General features: G+C 30.5%; 1 protein-coding gene across 1 annotated transcript; it reads right to left on the minus strand.

Annotated features, from left to right (window-relative positions):
* Positions 1-1,165: 1,165 nt before the first annotated feature.
* Positions 1,166-5,299, minus strand: LOC137818904 (pectinesterase 2). The gene is made up of 2 exons (XM_068622557.2): positions 4,207-5,299; positions 1,166-1,945 (listed from the first exon to the last, which is right to left on the minus strand). The coding sequence occupies exons 1-2, from the start codon at positions 5,084-5,086 to the stop codon at positions 1,263-1,265; spliced, it is 1,563 nt and encodes a 520-aa protein (XP_068478658.1). The 5' UTR covers positions 5,087-5,299; the 3' UTR covers positions 1,166-1,262.
* Between the last annotated feature and the right edge of the window lie 16,732 nt (positions 5,300-22,031).

The raw sequence follows: 22,031 nt of genomic DNA on the forward strand, positions 1-22,031 counted from the left end.
CCTTTCTGAAAGACTATAAATTAAACAATGTGGAAGTTGGTGTTTTGAAATACTTAAATTACAACAAATTAAAGTAGTACACATCTGTAGGTTGATTATCCATTAAAAATTCAATTTCCCTGGTCTGACTTTAATGATATTTAATTTCTACTACAAAATTTTTATTACTTTTTTAGGATAAGTATAGTTTCTTAATTTAAAACTAAACATTCACTAAATTCCCAAGCCATTAGATTCGACGTTATCCAAATTCTTCAAGTCAAGAAAAATAGACAAATTCTATGAATTTTTTAAAATGTAATAATAACTTATTCATATTTAAAGATTGACCAAGTTTAAGAACGCTAAATTTAGTTCCTATCTACTAACTTTACGACAAACTATTTATACTATAAAATTTATAGTGAATATTGTTTTAAAGATTAGAATCCTCTAAAATAAACACGTACATTCTAAAAGATAAATTATATTTATAATTAATGGTTAAAAATTTAACAATTAAAACATTATTATAAAACTATATGCATGCTGTAACAAAATTTGCAATTAATCACACTTTTAAAAATTTGGTTTTTTAAATAATAGTTGTTCTGATACCTTATCTTCTACACTGCTCATCTTTCACTTTTAAAAAATTGCTTTTATCAAAACTAATTATACTAATGTTTAACAAAAAATAATACTTATTAACGAAAAATAATTTCAACTGCAAATATGTAGATATTTAATCCAAGTTATTTCAGGTTAATGAAAAATATATAAAAATTTGTGTCTTAATTATGCAAATACATTACAAGAAAGTTTTTCTGTCTATTAATTGTTTGGTAACTGATTTGTTGACAACCCACATATTTTTCACTCCCACTCTACAACAAATCTTACTACTTTCATATTTTCACATGATTTAATTTATATTTTAATTAAAGAACTTAATTCAATATATTATTATTATTATTATTATAATAAGGATGTAAATTTAAAAGAATTTTTTCCTAATTGTTTTTAAACTAAGTTTTTTTATCAACAATAAATAAATGAATTAAAAAAAAGAAACTATTTTTTTTATCAAAAATAAATACATGAATTAAAAAAAAAAACAGACAGAAAATATGTAAGAATCTTGCAGCTTAAATGGATTTAATACAGAGAGAAATAGAAAAATGTCTGAGGTGAAACTTTTTCAGCTTTCATTATTTGAGAAGTTCACTTTCATGAGCAATAAATTCTTTAAACCATGTAAACAATTTGTAATAAATATTAATTTAAAGTCCAGAGGTGAAAGGAACAGAAGTGCTGGGTATCCAGGAGTTGCCAGCAATGAAGTTTGCAACGGTGAAAGGTGTGGCCTGTGATGCAGCAGTGAGAGCATGGTAACCCTTCCAAGTGACCCTATTGGCAGTGTTGGAGCCAGGACCAGTGTTTGCATATTCTGCATAATACAAAGTGTCCAAAGCAAAGTTACCATCCCATTCCATCCAACCAGCAGGGTTGATCAAACTGTCAAGGTTGGTCTTCATGAACACTGTTCTTGAGTACTTCTGCCAGGGCCTCCCAAGGTATGATTTCACAGAACTAGGGTTGAAGCCTGAGGCACCAGTGACCTTGGAGTTGTGGATGATGATTCCAGTGTTTTGGTTAGGGTCAGTTCTACCCTGAGCAGTGACTGTGATGGTTCTCTGAGGAGGGGTTCTTGCATAGATGTTGCAGTTCTGCAATACCACAGCAGCATTGCCAAAGATGAAGTCCACTGTGCCATAGACATCACATTCTCTGTAGAATTGCCTCTCTGAATGCACATACAATGTGTCTTGATAACCCTCAAAACTGCATCTGTAGAACACTGAGAGATCTGACCCAGAACGGAATGCCACTGCTTGGTGATTTGCTGCTCCTGCAGTGTTTCTGAATGTGATGTCTTGAGCAATAAATCCATCACCCACAGCAGCTGAAAAAACGAGTTCAATTAAATTACAATAATTTCTATTCATAATAATTACAATAATTACATATATATAAATTTTACTATAATTATTAATTATAATAAAATTCTTGTTAACAAATATTCTAATTAAAGATATTACTGACTAAAAAATTATAATTATTTTATTTAAAAATAATGTAAAACATATTAAAATTTATTCTCTTTAATTAATTTTTTTAACCAATACCCTTAATATTTAATTTATTCCAAAAAATATATATATCACTACCAGAAAATCATTAAATAGAAACTAATTTTAGATAAAAAATAATAATTTTATAGTGACCAAATTAGAAACTATTTTGGAGACTAAATTTTTTATTTATTTTTACATTAGTTTCTACTATTGTTAAATAGTTTCTAAATTGGTATCTAATTAGCTACCAAGGTTTTAACTACCAATTATTTAGATTCTAAATTTGGTAGAAAAACGTTATAACTAATTAGATACCAATCTAAAAATCATTTAACAATAACAAAAACTAGTTTAAAAATCAAAATTTTTTTAATCTCCAAATGGTATCTAAACTATAGCAACTAATTATTAGTTTTTCTAAAATTAGTTTCTAATAATGATTTTATTGTAGTATGCATATATTCAACCCAATTGAATGCCGTACCAACTACTTTTATCTACTTTTGAATTGTTCAATTTAATATGAATTAATAAAGATTTGATATTCTACTTAATCTAGGTTCTGAATCTTGAAGTTATAGAATATATGAAAGTGGGTACCATGCTTTGGTTTAGTAATCAAAGATGATGAATGCAGCTTTTTAGAACGGTCCATGAAAAAGAAAATATAATAATCTAGAAGCAGCATGCCTCATGTCTCTTTCTATTCTTTTCACCACTGAAAGTCAAACTTCAATTACAAAAACTCAATAATTTAAGCTTCTTGTTAACCCCAAATTACTTCTAGGACTAGTTTTATGTGTGCCCCTTATATTTTTCAAGCCACCATTTCAACTCTACCAAACAAACATGAGGTTAAAGAACCTTATATTTTCTCGATTCCAATGGGAAAACAGAACATAAATGTCTCTTTCACTTTTTTTTATTTATCGGCAAATGATGTCTCTTTAACTTGCAACAGGTTAAAATAATTATCATTAGTTCCCATTTCTGTGATACATTTCTTTTTACCGAATGGACAACATTTAATTATATTTTTAGAAAGATAAAATTTTGACAAAATAATTGAATATAGCATCAGATATTGTAAAATTATAGAATATTTTACCACGAAAAAAAAAAATAGAAGCAAATATATCATAAATGTCTCATGGTGGAGCTCCACCAACTACTCAAATGCTAATCAAGATAATATGAAACTTCTCTCTCTCTTTCTCTAAATATATATATATATATATATATATATATATATATATATTTATATATAATGAAATCTTAATAGATATACTGTTACAATAATAATAATAATTATTATTTATAAATTTTCTTTTGTCTGTATCGAAAAAAAATCTATTGTTGGCAAGGACACAGCTATATTTATAATTAATTATGAGTTCAACGTACAGCTATATTAAAATATGGCTGTTATTTCCTTTACTGACAAATGTGATCTGAATCATGATTTTTTTCATTCATAGGTATTAAAACGTAGTTTATCTTTCTTTTCCCTAACAAATAAAGATGTATAAAGTAAAGTTGATGTGTTAACCAAATATTATTTCTATGAAGTATTAGGTTCTCCATCAAGGCAATCCTTAATGAATTTAGAGAAAAAAAAGTAACTTTATTAAACTCAATTATGTATTGACAACTTTTATATTAGTGTTATGTAATCTAATATTGTTATTATGCATAATAATTACTTTAAAAATTGTGTTTAAATTTTTTTTTTTAAGAAAATACATCGGTGTAAAAATATATACAGTGTATAAAAATAAAATTGATTGTAAATCAGAAAATAAAAGTATTTACACACATTCATTTATCGTTGTAAATTAGTCAGTCTGACTTGTTCTTGCGTTAAAAAGTAAGAGAATATTTAAGTAAAGTAAAGTCTTTTTATGTACCTGAAGTTTTTTGTTAATTAATAAATTTACGCTTCTAAATTAAATAGAAAGTGTTATGATCTTGATTAATGAACCAGTAATATATGCCATGTATTAAATATATCTTATCTCTAATAAATTATAATAAAGCATCATTAATTTGGTGATAAAAGAAATGAAGTTAAAGTGAGAGAGATACTTACCAACAGTGGCTGAACGGAAGGTTGTGGAGCCACCTCCAACACTTTTGCTACCTGTGATTATCGTTTTTCCAATTCCATCTCCGACCAACATTATATTCTTTGATTTGATCTCAACTTGTTCATTGTATACTCCACTCTTCACATATATCACATACCTTCCACTGCTACTCGATGGAGCAGCATCAACAGCAGCTTTCACTGTTGTGTACTTTCCAGAGCCATCTTTGGCCACAACAACATTAGCTTGAGAAGCAGCAGAAGATGATTGCAACAACTTTCTATCACCTGGCTTCACCCATGTAGGGTACCCCTCTTGGCTACTTGGTGGTTTGAAGGGGTAATTGGAATCCTTGTTGAGAGAGAGGGTGTTGCTTAATAACTTTGTGACATTATTGGACATCAAGGGTAGCATGTAATCTTGGACACCAAGTTCGTACAACCCGGCTCTGCATGTTTCCAGGTTTGTGAGGGCTGTGCTGAGCCATGTTTGTGTGTCGGTTTGGGTGCATTTGGTGTAAGGGTCAAGAGTTTTGTTGAGTCTTTGAATGGTGTAGTCGTAGAGTTCAATGCAATCGGTCCATGCAGATTTTTCATGGACGTTGCGGCACTTTGGCCCTATGGAATGGGTGTTTAGTTGGCCCCTTTCTGCTCTCTCTAGGGCAAGTTGAAGGGAAACTTGGAGAAAATCGGATTTGCTTTTGATGGGTTTGTTGAAGGTATGGCTGGTCAAGTAGTACTCACAAGGTTGAGGGTAAGGGGTTTGGTTGCACCATGATTGAATATCTTTGAATGAGTAAGAGAAGGCAATGGAGGAAAATAGAAAGGGAACAAGTAGAAGGGTTATTATTACTGAGGAAAATGAAGATGATAATGATGCCATAGTCACCACTAGCCCTATGGCAACACTTTGTTTTTCTTTGAGGGGGTTTAGAATGGGAGGGTTTTTTGGGATGAGGATATGTGTGGGGTTGATGTCCTAAACTAAAGGGCTTTATATAGAGGAAAAGAAGGTGGTTTGAAGGACCATTATGGATGAAAAGCTGTAAACTAGGGACTGCTCACCATGTCTTACTTTTCTAAATCATTTTTGTATAACTCTATTTTCATGCACGTCTGTTGGATCATTAGTGTAGCAACTTTTGCAATTTATTAATTCATATAACATATTTAAGTTGGGTTCTATACTTTTCTTTAGCAATATTATGGAAAAATTTGGAGAAAGAAAATGAATAATGGATAATATGTATCTAACTTTGACCTTAAGAAAGTGCTGACTTGTCCCAATAGCGGCAATAATCATCCAATAAAACGCGTTATAGTTATATAGTATCTTTATTTTTGTATAATAATCTATATATATTATATCTTATGCTAAGTGAATAATCTTACTTGTTGAGCTTTATTTTCTAGGTTACTAGAATTGCCAATTCTTTGCTAAATTGTTCTGGCCACAAGCAGGCAAACTGTTTTGATTTGTACTTGTCAACGAGAAATGGCCTCATGCACATCACACACTAATATAAATATATATTTATATATAGAAGTCTTGGGCTTATTAGAAAGAGAACTATTGGCATGAAACTTTCAAAATATATTCGTTATTGAGTTTGAAAAGGCATTATTTAATGGTAAAATATGTGAAAATTGACCCTTTGGTTTCAGTGATTCCACCATTTGTGTGTGTTTGTCTTGGTTGCACATCACATATATGTTCCTATTGATGGGAAAAATACAGTGTTGAGGAGAGTTTCTTGCTAATTTCCTGTTAAGCGATGAAATATCTGTTTACATGTTCGTTGACTTTGGGACAGTGATTTATAGGGTTGCTTCTTTGAAAGTTAAAACTTTTGAGGAATTATATATATATTTATATATATTCACACACACACGTTAAAAGAAATTGAAGTTCCTGTTTGTTACTTTATATACGTGTTAATTAAACAAAAACGTTCAATTGATTCATAGATATATTGAAAAAAAAAACAAAGTTAATTACAATGAAAAATTATAATTATAAAAAAATAAAGATATATTAATAATTAAACCTATTAATTTGATCCAACTTATGGGACTTGGTCTTGATCCCGATTCACATGAGGCTGGGTTAACCCCACACATCATTACAAATCTCACAAAAGAAAAAGTTTATAGAGTCAAAATGTTAACAAAAATCTCATGGATCACCACCAATCCATGGAACTGTTTTTCTAAAGAAAACAATATTATCTAAAACTAAAAATCAATATCAAACCCAATTCAGGTTGTTCAAGGAAAGTGAAATTGTGAATATATGGTTGTGCGTTTGGATAGCCGTTGTTGGAGAATTGTGGAAACAAAGGAACAAGATTTTTAGGAACGGAACAAAGATCATAGTGAAATCTTTATGATGGTTCAGCCAAAGGTTTGGTCGTGGGTAACTGCAAAGGTTAGACTAGCTTGTTTTTCTTATTCAGATTGGTGTCTTGAACCACTAGTTTTGCATGAGGTTTGTTATTAAAAATTCAAGTGAGTTAAGCGTTGGTCGATGTTCTTGAGGATCTGTGTGTGGTTTGAGTTTTTTGTACAAGGGTTGAGGTATCCCTGAAATACTTCCATTATTTATTATTTTTTTGCCGATAAAAAAAAATCAATATCAAGCCAAAGGTTTATATAGGCAAGGTTCGGTGAGACTTGGGTCAAGTTACCTTAGACCAAAACCATGTCAAGCTAATCGAGCTACACCCAAAGTCGAGGTCAGGCCAAGTCGAGTCAGGTCTAGTTGGGTTAGACACAAGTCGTGTCGTGTCAGATTGAGCTCAAGTTAGGTTAAGTCTGATCAAGCTAAGTCAGGTTGGAATGAACCTAACTCAGGTTGAGTCGAGCTAAGTCTAAGAAGGTTGGGTTGGGTTAAATTCAAATTAGGTTAGGTTGGATTTGGCCTAAGTTACATTGAACTGAACTAGGTCTGGCCAAATTCAAGATGGGATTTAGTCAAATCGAGCCTAGGTTAGTTTGTGTAAGGTTAAGTTCATAACGAGTTAACCTGGACTGATGTTATGCCAAGTCATGCCAGACACAAGTCAAGTTGGGACCAAATGAGAAAAGGTCTAATTGGGTTGAGTCTAAATCATGCAATGTTGGGTCATGTCCAACCAAATTCAGGTAAAACTTATTCATATTAGGCCTAAGCAAGTGTGTTGGGTCATGCAAGGTTTAACCATTCTTGCACCAAATGATGGTTCCCTTTCAAAACTCAAAAATAAAGTACTTCAACTTCATAGGATATTAAAAGAAGAGCACATATGTACAATATAAAAATAAAACATGCTTCTTACAATGAAATTTTGATATTCCTATTAAAATATTGTGTTTAGGGGGACCAACCTCGTGTTGATGACTGATGTTGCATTGGTAAAGTAGGATGAGAGGGAAAAGATGTAGTGTGATGTTGTTGTGATAAAGAAGGAGGAATATTGGTAGCATCAAAGTGGTGGTAGTGTAGTTATTAGACTGAAAGATTAAATTACAAAAGAATAATTGTATAGTAAACACACAAAAAAAGGTGAAAATAATTGAGCATAGAACAAAAGGTTGCACCAACTCTTTGCTCAAGAGTTTACCAAGTCTCTCAATGCTTCACATGTAATCTTCAAGAAAGAAAAAACATGGTGAACCAAACTTTTATAGTTTTGTTCTTCTTTTCATTTCCCATATGATTTTGGCAAGTATGAAGTGTGGAAAATCTTTTAAAGATGGGAAAAAGTTGAAGATTGCTCGTCGGTTGAATGTTAAGAGACAAAGATTTGGTTTCGTTATATTCCAAGGGGTTTCAAATCCAGATTCTTTGGAGAAGTAGCTTGATAACATAAGAATAGGCAACCAGAAACTCTATGCAAAAAAACTAAGTAATAAGAACAATGATATATCTTATATTAAGCACAAAAGGAGTTTCAAGGAGGCAGATAATATATACAATACGAGAGGAGTGGAAAGGAAAAACAACACCATGAAATGCATATAGGTTTGGAGCAAGAAGGGTGTATGGCAATACTATGCCCAATGTTGTAATAGATGAAAATACGACACATAGTAAATAAGAAAATTAGAGAGGTATGGAATTACAGGTAAAATAGGACAATCCTGAATGGCTTCAACGTAGTGGTGTTGGACGAGTTCATAATATAGTCTCAGTAGAAAATCTAAAAGAAAGCTTCTTTCTAAATGGCATAAGATTCATATAGCTAAGGTACTTTGGGGGATGATGCAGTACTCATGTATAGTGAAGGAAATGAAGACCTAACATAGACCATCAACGAAAACAATGATTGATTGTCTACAATATTTGAATCAGTAACTGCATGGATTGATGATGTTGGGATTGGCCATAAAAGAGTATAGATCTGATGTTGGGATTGGCCATAAAAGAGTATAGATCTGATGTTGGGGTCCAGGCTATCACACTTACATTTTGGACTCTCTTAGCAGTAGACAAAAGAACATAACAGAGACAGATGTTGGAAATGTAAGAAATTATGTAAATTAATTTCTATAAAGTGACTCACATGACTTAGAGTTTGGGCTTTGGGCCCAAATATGATTTAATAATAATAATAGAATAAAGGGTCCATTGGTTAACGTGAGAAATATATATATGATGATATACCTAATGGAAAACCTACATCTGATGGAGATTGGGAACTAAAGACTATAGGGTTCTGTCTCTGCAAATAATAGTTGTCTCACTGTTAACCATCACGAAAGTGTGTGACAAGTACGGAATTGCTAAGAGATAGATTGGGACAAAGGAGATAAAGTAACTACTCTATTAGGATCATTCATGGATCAAGGTAAGTGCCTATTCCTTCTTGATTGTATGATTGTGTGAGAATCATGATATGATAAGATCTATATGTGAACATTATTGTATGTGTTCAATTTACGTTCATTCATGTGGTATCAGAGCCTCGTTGCTCATGTTGTGATTCTCCATTAATGTTTTTCCAAAATCAAATAACCCTAATTTTAAAATATTCCCAATTTAAGAACAGTAATTTTAAAATTAGGGTTTATAAATTAAGGTTTTCATTCCTCTATAATAGATCCCTAATTGTCCTAAACCATCAAAGTCAAAGAACCCTAATTTTAATTAATCCCAATTGAAAAACCCTAATTTTAAAATTAGGGGTTTATGGAGTGTGCCTCTTTATGTCATTTTGAAAACTTTCATTAATTGAATTTTTAATTCAATTGAAGAAAGATGAAACTGCAATCATCTTTTCCTGTGACACATTTAGTTATGGTTGAGGCTTTCTTTACCTGGTATAACTGGGCTCGGAAATTCACAGCATCATAAATTGAAGAAAGATGAAACTGTACAACTTAAATTCGTTCCTGCACGAATTCACAATTAATAATTTACGTTAATTAATTCATGTGCACCTTACGGCTTTACGTCATTTTTTTTAAAAGTTTAATTAAAGTTTTAATTCAAATTTTATTATGTTATTATTATTAATTAATTCAATTTGAATTATATTAAAGTTTAATTAAAGTTTTAATGAAATTTTATTATGTTTTAATGTAATTTTATTTGCATTAAATTAAAGTTTAATTAAAGTTTTAATGAAATTTTATTATGTTTTAATGTAATTTTATTTGCATTAAATTAAAGTTTAATTAAAGTTTTAATGAAATTTTATTATGTCATAATGTAATTTAATTTGCATTAAATTAAAGTTTAATTAATTGATTGAAAGTGAGGAATGGAAAATTATATTTCCGCTTTATGTATTTAATTTTAAATTGAAATTTTGGAATTACTTGTATGATGGATTTGTAATCACCAAAGTGATCAAATCTTTAAGTTTTATTTAATTCCAAATTATGGATGAAATTTTATTTCATATAATGATATTATTTATGGAATTATTTGTATGATAGATTTGTAATCACCAAAGTGATCAAATCTTTAAGTTTTATTTAATTCTAAATTATGGATGAATTTTATTTCAATTAATGATATAATTTCTGAAGTTATTTGTATGATAGATTTGTAATCACCAAAGTGATCAAATCTTTAAGTTTTATTTAATTTCAGATTACTGATAAATTTTATTTCAATTACCTATAGAATGGATGTTAAATTATTTATATATGGGTAAATGGAAATTCATTATTATAAGACATTTTTGGATCACCCAAAGGTTGATTAGTTGTCCTTATAATTAATGGATATGATTGTTGGTAGTGAGTATGTGTTATTAGTTTTGCTTGTATATCCAAAGATAACAAGTGTTTCTAGTTAATGCATATATCTTACCAAATAAAGTTAATACTATTAGCATCATTATGTTTTGTGTATTAATGAATCTCCCAAATGAGAACATTAGTATACATAGAATGTTTTCTGAATCTGTATTGTATGTTTAGTTTATGACTCAAAGTATTAATGTTAAGCATGTGTGATCAAGTATCTGTTCCTGTATCTTTATGCGAATGAGCATAACAAGTAATATTAAGTCGGCTCTTCCCAAAACTGATAGTGCAAAAGAATTTATGAAATTTGTGGAAGAGCGCTCCCAAACTACTGATAAGTCTCTTGTTGGGACATTAATGAGTACATTTACCACCATGAAATTTGATGGTTCTCGTACTATGCACGAACATGTCATTGAAATGACTAATATTGCGGCAAGACTTAAGTCTATTGGAATGGCAATGGATGAGAACTATAACATGTTAGTTCAGGAAGAGACTAGATTGAAAAATCGAGGAAACCACTCTATACATTATGTGAACAATCAGGGAGCTGGAAAGAAGGTCTTCAAGAAACATGAAGATAAGTGAGTCCTCTACTAAGCTCCAGAAGAAGAATGGCAAATGTCATTTATGCAAGAAATCTGGACATTTCCAAAAGGATTGTTTGAAACGTAAGGCTTGGTTCGAAAAGAAGGGTAAGCATAATGCTTATTATGTATGTTTTGAATCAAACTTAACTGAAGTTTGACATAATTCTTGGTGGATTGATTCTGGATGCACAACTCATGTTTCTAACATGATGCAAGGATTCCTTTTAACCCGAACCATAAAGCCAAATGAAAAGTTTGTCTTCATGGGGAATAGAGAGAAGGTTCCAATGGAAGCAGTCGGGACTTATCGTTTAATCTTCAACATTGGATTTTATTTATTCTTGATGGATGCTTTTTATGTACCTAGTATATCTAGGAATTTAGTTTCATTGTCTAAACTTGATGTTGCCGGATACTCTTTTAAATTTGGGAATGGATGTTTCAGTTTATATCAGCGTACCTATTTGATTGTATCTGGTACTCTTTATGATGGATTATATAGATTGAACCTTGATAATCTATATGCTGAAACTCTTATGACCTCGCATCATAATGTTGGCACTAAACGTAGTTTAGTGAATGAATGTTCTGCTTTCTTGTGGCACAAATGGGACATATTTCCAAAGAAAGGATGGAGAGATTGGTAAAGAATGAAATACTTCCAAGTTTGGATTTTACTGATCTGAATGTATGTGTGGATTGTATTAAAGGCAAACAAACAAAACACACAAAGAAGGGAGCCACAAGAAGTACTCAACTTCTTGAAATTATACACACTGATATATGTGGACCTTTTGATGCATGTTCTTTCAATAAAGAAAGGTATTTTATCACCTTTATTGATGATTTTTCACGTTATGGTTATGTTTATTTACTGCATGAAAAATCGCAAGCAGTGAATGCCTTGGAAGTTTATATAAATGAAGTGGAAAGGCAATTAGACAGAAAGGTGAAAATTGTCAGGTCAGATAGAGGTGGTGAATATAATGGAAAATATGATGAAAGTGGACAACATCCTGGTCCGTTTGCTAAGTTCCTTGAGAGACGTGGTATTTGTGCTCAATACACAATGCCAGGTACACCACAACAAAATGGTGTTTCAGAAAGGCGTAATCGAACCTTAATGGATATGGTTAAGAGCATGTTAAGTAAGTCAACTGTACCTGTTTCATTATGGATGTATGCTTTAAAAACTGTCATGTATCTGTTGAACAGGGTTCCTAGTAAGGCAGTTCAAAAGACACCTTTTGAATTGTGGACAGGAAGGAAACCCAGTTTGAGACACCTGCATGTTTGGGGATGTCAGGCAGAAGTCAGAATTTACAATCCGCAAAAGAAGAAATTGGATGCAAGAACAATCAGTGGATATTTCATTGGTTATCCAGCAAAGTCAAAAGGGTATATGTTTTACTGTCCTACCCATAGCACAAGAATTGTTGAATCTGGAAATGCACGGTTCATTGAAAATGGTGAAACCAGTGGGAGTGATACTTCACAAAATGTGGAGATTAAGGAAGTTAGAGTACAAGTTCCTTTAACTAGTACCTTTACTTCAAGTATTGTTGTTCCTAATGTAGTTGAGTCACTCAACGATGAAGAAGAACAACAAATTAATGATCATGAAGTTAACAATGAACCTGTAGTAGAATAACCACAAGAAATAGTATTAAGAAGATCTCAAAGAGAAAGAAAGTCTGCTATTTCGAATGATTCTGTGGTTTATCTACAAGAGTCAGAAAATGGCTTAGGTATTGATAATGATCCAGTTTCATTTTCAGATGTCATCAATGATGATAATTCTGATAAGTGGTTAGATGCCATGAAAGATGAGCTTAAATCAATGGCACAAAATGATGTATGGGACCTTATAGAATTGCCAGAAGGATGCAAGAGAGTCGGGTGTAAATGGGTCTTTAAGACTAAACGTGACTCTCATGGCAATATCGAACGTTACAAGGCCCGACTTGTTGCCAAAGGTTTTACTCAAAAGGATGGCATTGATTATAAGGAAACATTTTCACCTATTTCTAAGAAAGATTCTTTTAGAATTATCATGGCATTAGTAGCTCATTATGATCTTGAGTTGCATCAGATGGATGTCAAAACTGCCTTTCTGAATGGGGATTTAGAAGAGGATGTTTATATGGACCAACCAATGTGGTTCATTGAAGAAGGAAAGGAACACATGGTGTGTAAACTTAAGAAATCAATATACGGGCTTAAACAGGCTTCTAGGCAATGGTATCTTAAGTTCAATGATACTATTGTGTCCTTTGGGTTTAAGGAAAACATCGTTGATCGGTGTATATACCTGAAGGTCAGTGGGAGCAAGTTTATATTCCTGATTCTGTATGTTGATGATATCTTGCTTGCAACTAATGATCTTGGTCTATTAAGTGAGACTAAGAAGTTTCTCTCTAATAACTTTGAGATGAAAGATATAAGTGAGGCATACTATGTGATAGGAATTGAAATATTCTGTGACAGATCACAAGGATTGTTAAGTTTGTCTCATAAAGCATATATTAATAAAGTTTTAGAGAGATTCAGAATGGATAAATGTTCGACATCTCCTGTTCCAATACAGAAAGGAGACAAATTTAGTCTCATGCAATGTCCAAAGAATGATTTGGAACAGAAACAGATGGAGAATATACCTTATGCATCTATTGGGAGTTTAATGTATGCTCAAACTTGTACACGACCAGATATTAGTTTTGCAGTTGGTATGCTTGGAAGATACCAGAGTAATCCAGGATTGGATCATTGGAAAGCTGCAAAGAAAGTTTTAAGATACTTGCAAGGAACGAAGGATCACATGCTTACTTATAAAAGATCTAATCATCTTGAGGTGATTGGATATACAGATTCAGATTTTGTTGGCTGTGTGGATACATGAAAGTCTACTTTTGGTTATGTGTATCTTTTAGCCGGAGGAGCGATTTCATGGAAAAGTGCGAAGCAGTCAGTCATTGTTGCGTCCACTATGGAAGCTGAATTTGTGGCATGATTTGAGGCCACAGTTCAGGCTAATTGGTTGTGGAATATTATTTCAGGACTTGGAATTGTTGACAGTATTGCCAAGCCGCTGAAAATTTATTGTGATAACTCTGCAGTAGTCTTCTTTTCTAAAAACGACAAGTATTCCAAAGGTGCTAAACATATGGAATTGAAATACTTTATCGTTAAAGAAGAAGTTCAGAAACATAAAGTGTCAATAGAACGTATTAGCACTGATCTTATGATTGATGACCCTTTAACAAAAGGGTTACCGCCCAAAACATTTACTGATCATGTTGTAAATATGGGCATTATGTTACTAGTGAATTATGAATGTTGTTATTAATGCTTATTTGACACTTTGAGCTCATTGATAAATAAAGTTTCTGAAATTTATGTTGTTTTCTACTATATGTATATGCATGCAAATTATGTTATTATGTTGTGGAAAACAAATTATGTTGTTATTGATGACAATGACATTATGTTTGAACCTATTATGAATTTCTCACTATAAAGTCATATTAAGGAGAAAGGATGATATAGTAGTACATGGAAGGAAATGTGTCGATTGAAATGACATATAACCGCCATGACTCTTATTATTTCTGTATCCTTGATTATGATTAATGATAGAACCAATTTATATAAGGCATTTTAAATGCGCATTTATGTAATTATTAAATCATGAAAGTATTATAACGAGTCAAGTGGGAGAATGTAAGAAATTATGTAAATTAATTTCTATAAAGTGACTCACATGACTTAGAGTTTGGGCTTTGGGCCCAAATATGATTTAATAATAATAATAGAATAAAGGGTCCATTGGTTAACGTGAGAAATATATATCTGATGATATACCTAATGGAAAACCTACATCTGATGGAGATTGGGAACTAAAGACTATAGGGTTCTGTCTCTGCAAATAATAGTTGTCTCACTGTTAACCATCACGAAAGTGTGTGACAAGTACGGAATTGCTAAGAGATAGATTGGGACAAAGGAGATAAAGTAACTGCTCTATTAGGATCACTCATGGATCAAGGTAAGTGCCTATTCCTTCTTGATTGTATGATTGTGTGAGAATCATGATATGATAAGATCTATATGTGAACATTATTGTATGTGTTCAATTTACGTTCATTCATGTTTAAATTTACAGGAAATGCCATATTGCTCGTTAGAAACTCAATTCAAGAAGAAATAAATTTAAGAAAGTAAATCAAAATCAATGGCAGGAACTAAGAAGTTCTAATTGAAGAAGAAAGAGTAACAAAGGAGCTTGTAACATGCTAATGTAATTTATGGGCAAGAGATATCTTAGATGCTTCATCATCGAATGAGTGTATGGAAAAAAGAAGAATTCAAATCCTTGCAATCGGAAAGTGACAACTATTTATTGGGTTAATCAGGGAGGCATAGAGGAAGGAAATCTTGATCAACCGAAAAACCCTTGTACTTCACTCAATCCTGTCGAAAAACAACTCCTAACAGCTAGTGTGACCGCTAACAACGACCTCCAACATCTTTTTCTTGATCGGGATAGAAAACAATGCAAGGCAGGTCTCAGTGTCAAAGAGAAAATAGGGTAATGATGAAATAGGAAATGTGGACTACCAAGCACAATGTTGTCTTAAGAGCGCAACTCAGAGTAAAAGATGTCATGCAGAGTTGGCCCAATGACCACCTAAAATTTGGGCTCCACACTACATTCGCAAATAAGCACAACAAATTGGCCCTAATCAAATGGGCATGACCTAAGTACCTGTTTTGGACTCTGATTTGTACATTCAACAAACTAATATTCCAGAAACACAAAGCCCATTGCGGAACTGACTATCAATGAGGAAGCGAGAAACATGAAGTCATATGCAGAAGATGAGAAGGGTTTCTAAAAAGGGTGTGATGGCGATGGAAAATCTATAAGTCCTCGGTATCTATCTACCAAGTGTTCAACATAAGTAAAAATCAACATATGATGAGGCTAATTAGTGTTTCACATGTAAATCTCCAAGAGATGATTCGCTAGAAGCCTTGGCTGATCGTGGGTGAACCTAGTATGAAACAACCAACACAACATGGAGAGAGCGCATCTAGTGGAAAAAATCATAATCCCCATCATCCAAGGATGTTAGACCCTATTCCACTTTATATTAATATTGATGATATAGATATTCTCAATTGCAATAGACTTTTTTGGTTAAGGAATAACTCAAGTGAACTCGCTCTTTTTTAGTTCAATAATGCATAAATTTTTATCACCATATCTTATATTGGACAAAATTTGACCACTTTTATTTCATGTCACTTGAAGATTAATACAAAATTTGGGCAACATTTTGTATTAATCTTCAGGTAATCTGAAATAAAAGTGGTCAAATGAAATGTCCATAATCAAATATATACTCAAAGATCAAACCAAAATGCAATGAATCAAAATTAAGTCAAATATATAAAAATCTAGATTATAACTTGTGTACTAATCAATTATTAAAAAGTAATTAATCTTTCTAAACTATACAACCGGACAATTGAAGATTTAATACAAATATTGTCGATACAACCTTAACTTGATTTCATATAAATTATCTAATAGATAGGGTCATTTTTAAAATTGGAGGAGCACACAAATCCTTTTATTAAATCTTAAATGAGAATGTAAGGATCTCTTAATATATACAAAATATATTTTAAAAAAATAAAAAATATAATAATCATAATCTGTAATAATTCCAATATTAATAAATAAACATAACCTCTAATAATTCAAATACTAATAAACATAATTTCTAATAAATCAAATACTATCAAATAAAATTATGTTTAATCATTTAAATACTAAGTTTACAATTCAAAATAAATAAAATATAATTAAAGTATAAATATGGCCTGATACATATTAATTGAAATAATATATAATAATTTAAAATTAAAACAATAAATAACAATTAAAACTAATTTTCTAACCTAAATATCAGCACGACGATGGTAGGGGCAATGGCATGAACAATAGCATGTGTGAATAACACAACATCAGAGGGGAACTTTTCATTTGCAAGTAACAACAATAGTCAATAACAATCGAAGACAACAACCAAAATGTAGAACACAACGAGGACAAGACAAACGGGGCACAACGACAACAAAAGTAGTAAAGACAAAGAAGAGAATGAAAATGTTGTTCACTAAAAATGATGAGCATGAAGTTTATGGAAAATTACAACTTTAGGAAAGAGATAAAAGAATTGACAATGGTTCTAGGAAGCAACCGTCATTGTTTTTTGAAATTTTACACTTTTGACGATGGTTATGTAAAAAAACCTCATCATTTCCCAAAATTTTTGAATTACAACTAAGTTTAGGAAAATCATCAATGAAAAGTTGATTTTATTTACGAAACTACTACTTGTTTTTTTTACAATGGTGGCTCAAAATTTGTCACTAAAACAAGTTGTTGAAGTTACTTTCTACATTAGTGCATTACTCAAAACGATAGTTTGGACTCTTTGTTTTTTTTATCAACAATAAAGATTTAATAAATATAAATCACGTCACGGGTGATCCAACCCTTATACAAATTGCACTTTAACCTCCTTCTACCTCTCAAGAAACACCTACCAAACAGACAAAGTCAGAGATACTAACAAAAACAAAAAGTCAACAAGAGCATAAAAAAAACAACCACATGCAAGCCAAAGGGTCTAAACACCAATTAGGATAAGAGAACGACCTATTGTGAGACTTTGAGAAAATTCAAGACCAAACTTTGAATTGAAGCATCGCGAACACTTTAGACACATCTACCTTTCCTTTTAAAAAATGACGTTGTTCCTGTGATTCCAAATTTCACTCACAACTCCAACCCAAATTGCACCCCAAATATCATTAACCAACCCTGAAGCATTGTACATCACGGACTAAAAAATGTTTGACACCGGCTCAATGTGAATCATAAACTTCACGCCAAGCTACTCAAAGTAATGACACCAAACAAGCCAAGCAAATATGCAATTCAAAAACATATGACAATGAGATTCCTCCTCCTTCCTGCACAGACAACACCAACAGTTGTCGACCACAATTCCTCGCCTTTCCAAGTTGACCGTGGTAGCAATCTTATTCTCCAACACCCTCCAAGTAGTGAAAAGTGCAGAAGGCGGAGTTTTACACCTCCACAACTTGTTGTACACAAAAGACAACTCCTCCCCGTGATCCCGCATTAAGAACACATAGGCAGAATTAACTAAATAAGTTTGAAGCTCTCCAACCTCCCAAACCCAATTATTCTCTTCTTCCAACTCCAACCTCGCCCCTTGCAACACTTGACTCTCCAAAGGCTTCTCCCATTCGAAGAAGGACCTTAGCCAGTATAAACACCAGACCCAAACACCATTTATCCAATCCCCAAGTTTGGACTCTTTGGTAATATAGTGTATAGCTCAAGCGGGAGCTTATGCTTGAGCTAGGGAGATCCATGACAACTTTCTCTCTCCTCTGGAAACATATTGTTCAAGCATTATATTGGCGCTTAAGTATTATGTTGAATGCTTATGTGAGGTGAAGAGCAATGCACATGAGTTCTAAATTATTGGAGAATACGTTGAGGGCATTCAAGTGGTGTTATAAGTCACCCAAGCCCCCAGTTAGAAAATGACACAAATTCTAAAATATGTTAGAAGAATACTAACATGTATATATCACTTGATCATTTGGAAAAATGCTCAAGTGACAGATTGAGAGTTGGAAAAAGAAAAGTACAAAATTAATTTATGCTCTCCAAAAGAATGTCGCTCAAATAAAGAGTGATCGCTTAAAAAAAAAAAAATGTACTTTTATTAATATTAAAAATAATTTATATATACTATTTGTATTTATTAATTAACTTTAGTAGGATATCAAGTACCTAGTAAACAATTTTCTCTCATTCATAAAACTATCAACCCAAAAATTCCTATTTATAAGTTGGTAATCCTTATCCTAAATATTGTGTAATGAAATTGATAAAGTTTATAATAAATATGAAACGTTATATCATTAAATTAAAAAAAATTAACATGATAAAAATTGAAAATTATTTTTATAATAATTTAATTATTTTTCATATATTATTACTACTATACTAAACTGATTTCCATAGACAATAATTTGTTGTTTCCTTTCCATAGAATATGGTGTTGGCCCCAACATCATTAACTTTGCTATATTAGTTTTTTTATAAGTCACTTGTATCTTACACGACAGAACCATATTCATATTAAATTTTGATGATCATGTTTGCATGCTTATCCATAAAAAGATTATAATAAAAAAGATAAGAAATAAAATTAACTTCTTCATAAATCAAAATTAATTTATATAATAAGTTAAGCTTACCTGATCGATAAATTAATTTTAATTTATATATAAAAAGTCAACTTTTTTATATTTTATTTTTTGAAATAATTTTATAAAGAAACTCTTTTGACATGTCCTTCTTTTAAACAATTTTTTTTTTATAATTTAACTCATCCATCAATTCATATATATTTTTCAAAGTTGATAAGCACTGAAATAGAGTCGAGATTTATATTTATATGATATTTATGCATCACATTTAATTCTGAAAGCAACCAAAACATTATCAAATACAAAATGGTTTTGTGTAGTTGTAAGGTTAAAGTTTTCATGATAATGGAGAAGTCAAACATAACATTGAAAAACAAAAAGTTGTGTGAAAAGAATACTTTATGTGTATTGTTATTTAACGGAAGAGCACATAGATAAAAAAAATAATACCATAGTCTTCATATTTTAAGGTATTTATAATCAAGGTTTCATATTCCTAATTTCTACAAACACAAATATTACAGAATTATTAGGATCCCAAAACTTATCAAAATCAAAATCCAATAAGTCAAGAAAGAGTTTCTAGGTTTCTTTGAATGGATTTTGATTACTAAAAAAAATTAGTGACTCAAAGTCTATGTCTATCCTTAGGTTGACCCCTATTCACCCTACCCAAAATAATTAGGTCATGCATTATAACTATCTTGTGACTTTGTTAGAAAACCATCTTTTTACTCCATCTAATAATTTGATTCATCATAAATTTGATTTCCATATTTTAATTTTTTATGTATAATCATAGTAGACTTTCTAATTTTATTTTCTCACTTATCTAATAATTTTTGGCTACTTAAATTTCCCAAAACTTTATCTAATAATTAACAAAAATGTAAAGGAAGTGTGTTTGTATTGATTTAAGTATGTATAAAATGTAAAAAAGGCAATATTTTAATAAAAAAATTATACATTTTTCATTGTGAAAGGGGATTGTTGTTTAATTTTTTTCTTTTCTTTGATCAAAATTGCTACAAATGAGGGTATGGCAATCTTTAAATGTAAAGGTGCGGGGTGCGAGGGGTTTCATATATATAAGAGTTTGATGTATATAGGTTTTGATGGTATTCTGTTTTTTTAAATATTTTATATTTATTTTATTATTTTTTCTGATAAAAAAAATATATTTTTTGTTATATTTTTGGTTAGACATTAATTGAGAATTTGGTTTAAGAAATTAAGAAATTATATACAAGTGATTGGGTATTTCTATTTAGTCTGGAATTAGTTTGTATGGAATTCACAACACTCGTTAGCTTATTTATTACATTTTTGGTTTAAAACATTACGAGTGACTGAATTAAGTCTTGTTCAGTTTTTTACTTTATTTGATAATAATTAATTTTATTTATTATTTAATTCAAGTTTAGTATGATCATTTTATTTGAGTGTAAGCTCAATCAATTAAAGTTAATCAAGATTGGTTTAACTGGTTAGTTTGATTCGATTTAACATAATAATTACTTTAATTTTTTGCTTTTGCTATTAATTGGTTTAATTTGTATAAAAGTTGAAATATTCCTCCCTTTTTATTTAATTTATTTATTGTTGATAGAAAAATTTGATGTTTTTGTTAATTTATTTCATATAATAACAAAATTAATTTAAAATTAGTTAAAATTTTAATTATATAAAATACATTAAATTAATTTACAAATCAATTGACTAAAACTATACGTAATTTAAAATTTACCAAATTTCTTTAATAAACTTAATTTTTAACTGAAATCCAGCTCATTGATGAACTTGTTTTTACCTTAAATTCAGTTCACTTAATTCGTGAATAAATTTCAACAAGTAAATAATATAAGATATGTGGACGAACATTCCATAAGTATGTTTAGGGAAAATAATAAAAGGAAAAATTAAATTATTTTTTATAAAATAATTCGGGAATAGTGGTATTTGTATTTATAAATCAATTATATGGATTTATTATACAAACTTCTATTATAATTTATTTTATTTGTTCCTTACGTGTCTCTCCTTCTTTGCTTTAATTCTCGAATCATTCTTACTTTACACTCTTGTTTTTTGTTAATTTTCGTTTAGTTCACTTTATGCTTTAAATCTTCTTTTACTAAACTTTTTATAAGCAAAGTTAGAGTCTAATTCTTTCTTATAAGTTCCATTTTACAATCATCTTTTAAGAAAATTAAGCTTTTTTTTTTTTCCTTTTTCATGTTTGATTCCTGTTATTTTAATATAATAATTAAAGTTTACGTTTCTCTATACACTTTCAAAATCAAACTTGTTTCATAAAAAAATAAAAATAAAATAAAAGAGTTTTTTGAGAGTCAATTTACATTATAAATTTAGTTTTTCCCATTTTAAAAATTCTTTAACTTAAAAATTTTACAAAATTGTCAGTGAAAATAAAAATAACACCACCAAAAAATTATTTATTTTTAGTTGAAATAAATTTATTTTAGATTATTGAAATAACCGTGTAATCAAATTTACATAGGAAAATAATATCTTTATATTAAAATAAATTTATAAAAACTGGATAATAATAAACTTAAAATCTACCAAACGAACCTGGTTTCATGTTAAAAGAATGTCAGTTCACGGAGTTTTAATTTTCTTCATTCAATTTTCAGAGTCAAAGTTTCCAAT

This window comes from Phaseolus vulgaris, chromosome 10, assembly GCF_051622355.1.
Source record: "Phaseolus vulgaris cultivar YP4 chromosome 10, ASM5162235v1, whole genome shotgun sequence".
NCBI classification, from domain to species: domain Eukaryota; kingdom Viridiplantae; phylum Streptophyta; class Magnoliopsida; order Fabales; family Fabaceae; genus Phaseolus; species Phaseolus vulgaris.

Excerpts from the sequence above, each read along its gene's own strand:
- LOC137818904 (XM_068622557.2), bottom strand. The coding sequence starts at position 5,086 with ATGGCATCATTATCATCTTCATTTTCCTCAGTAATAATAACCCTTCTA. Across the intron at positions 1,946-4,206 it reads CTTCCGTTCAGCCACTGTTG|CTGCTGTGGGTGATGGATTT; the intron begins GTAAGTATCTCT and ends TCGTTTTTTCAG.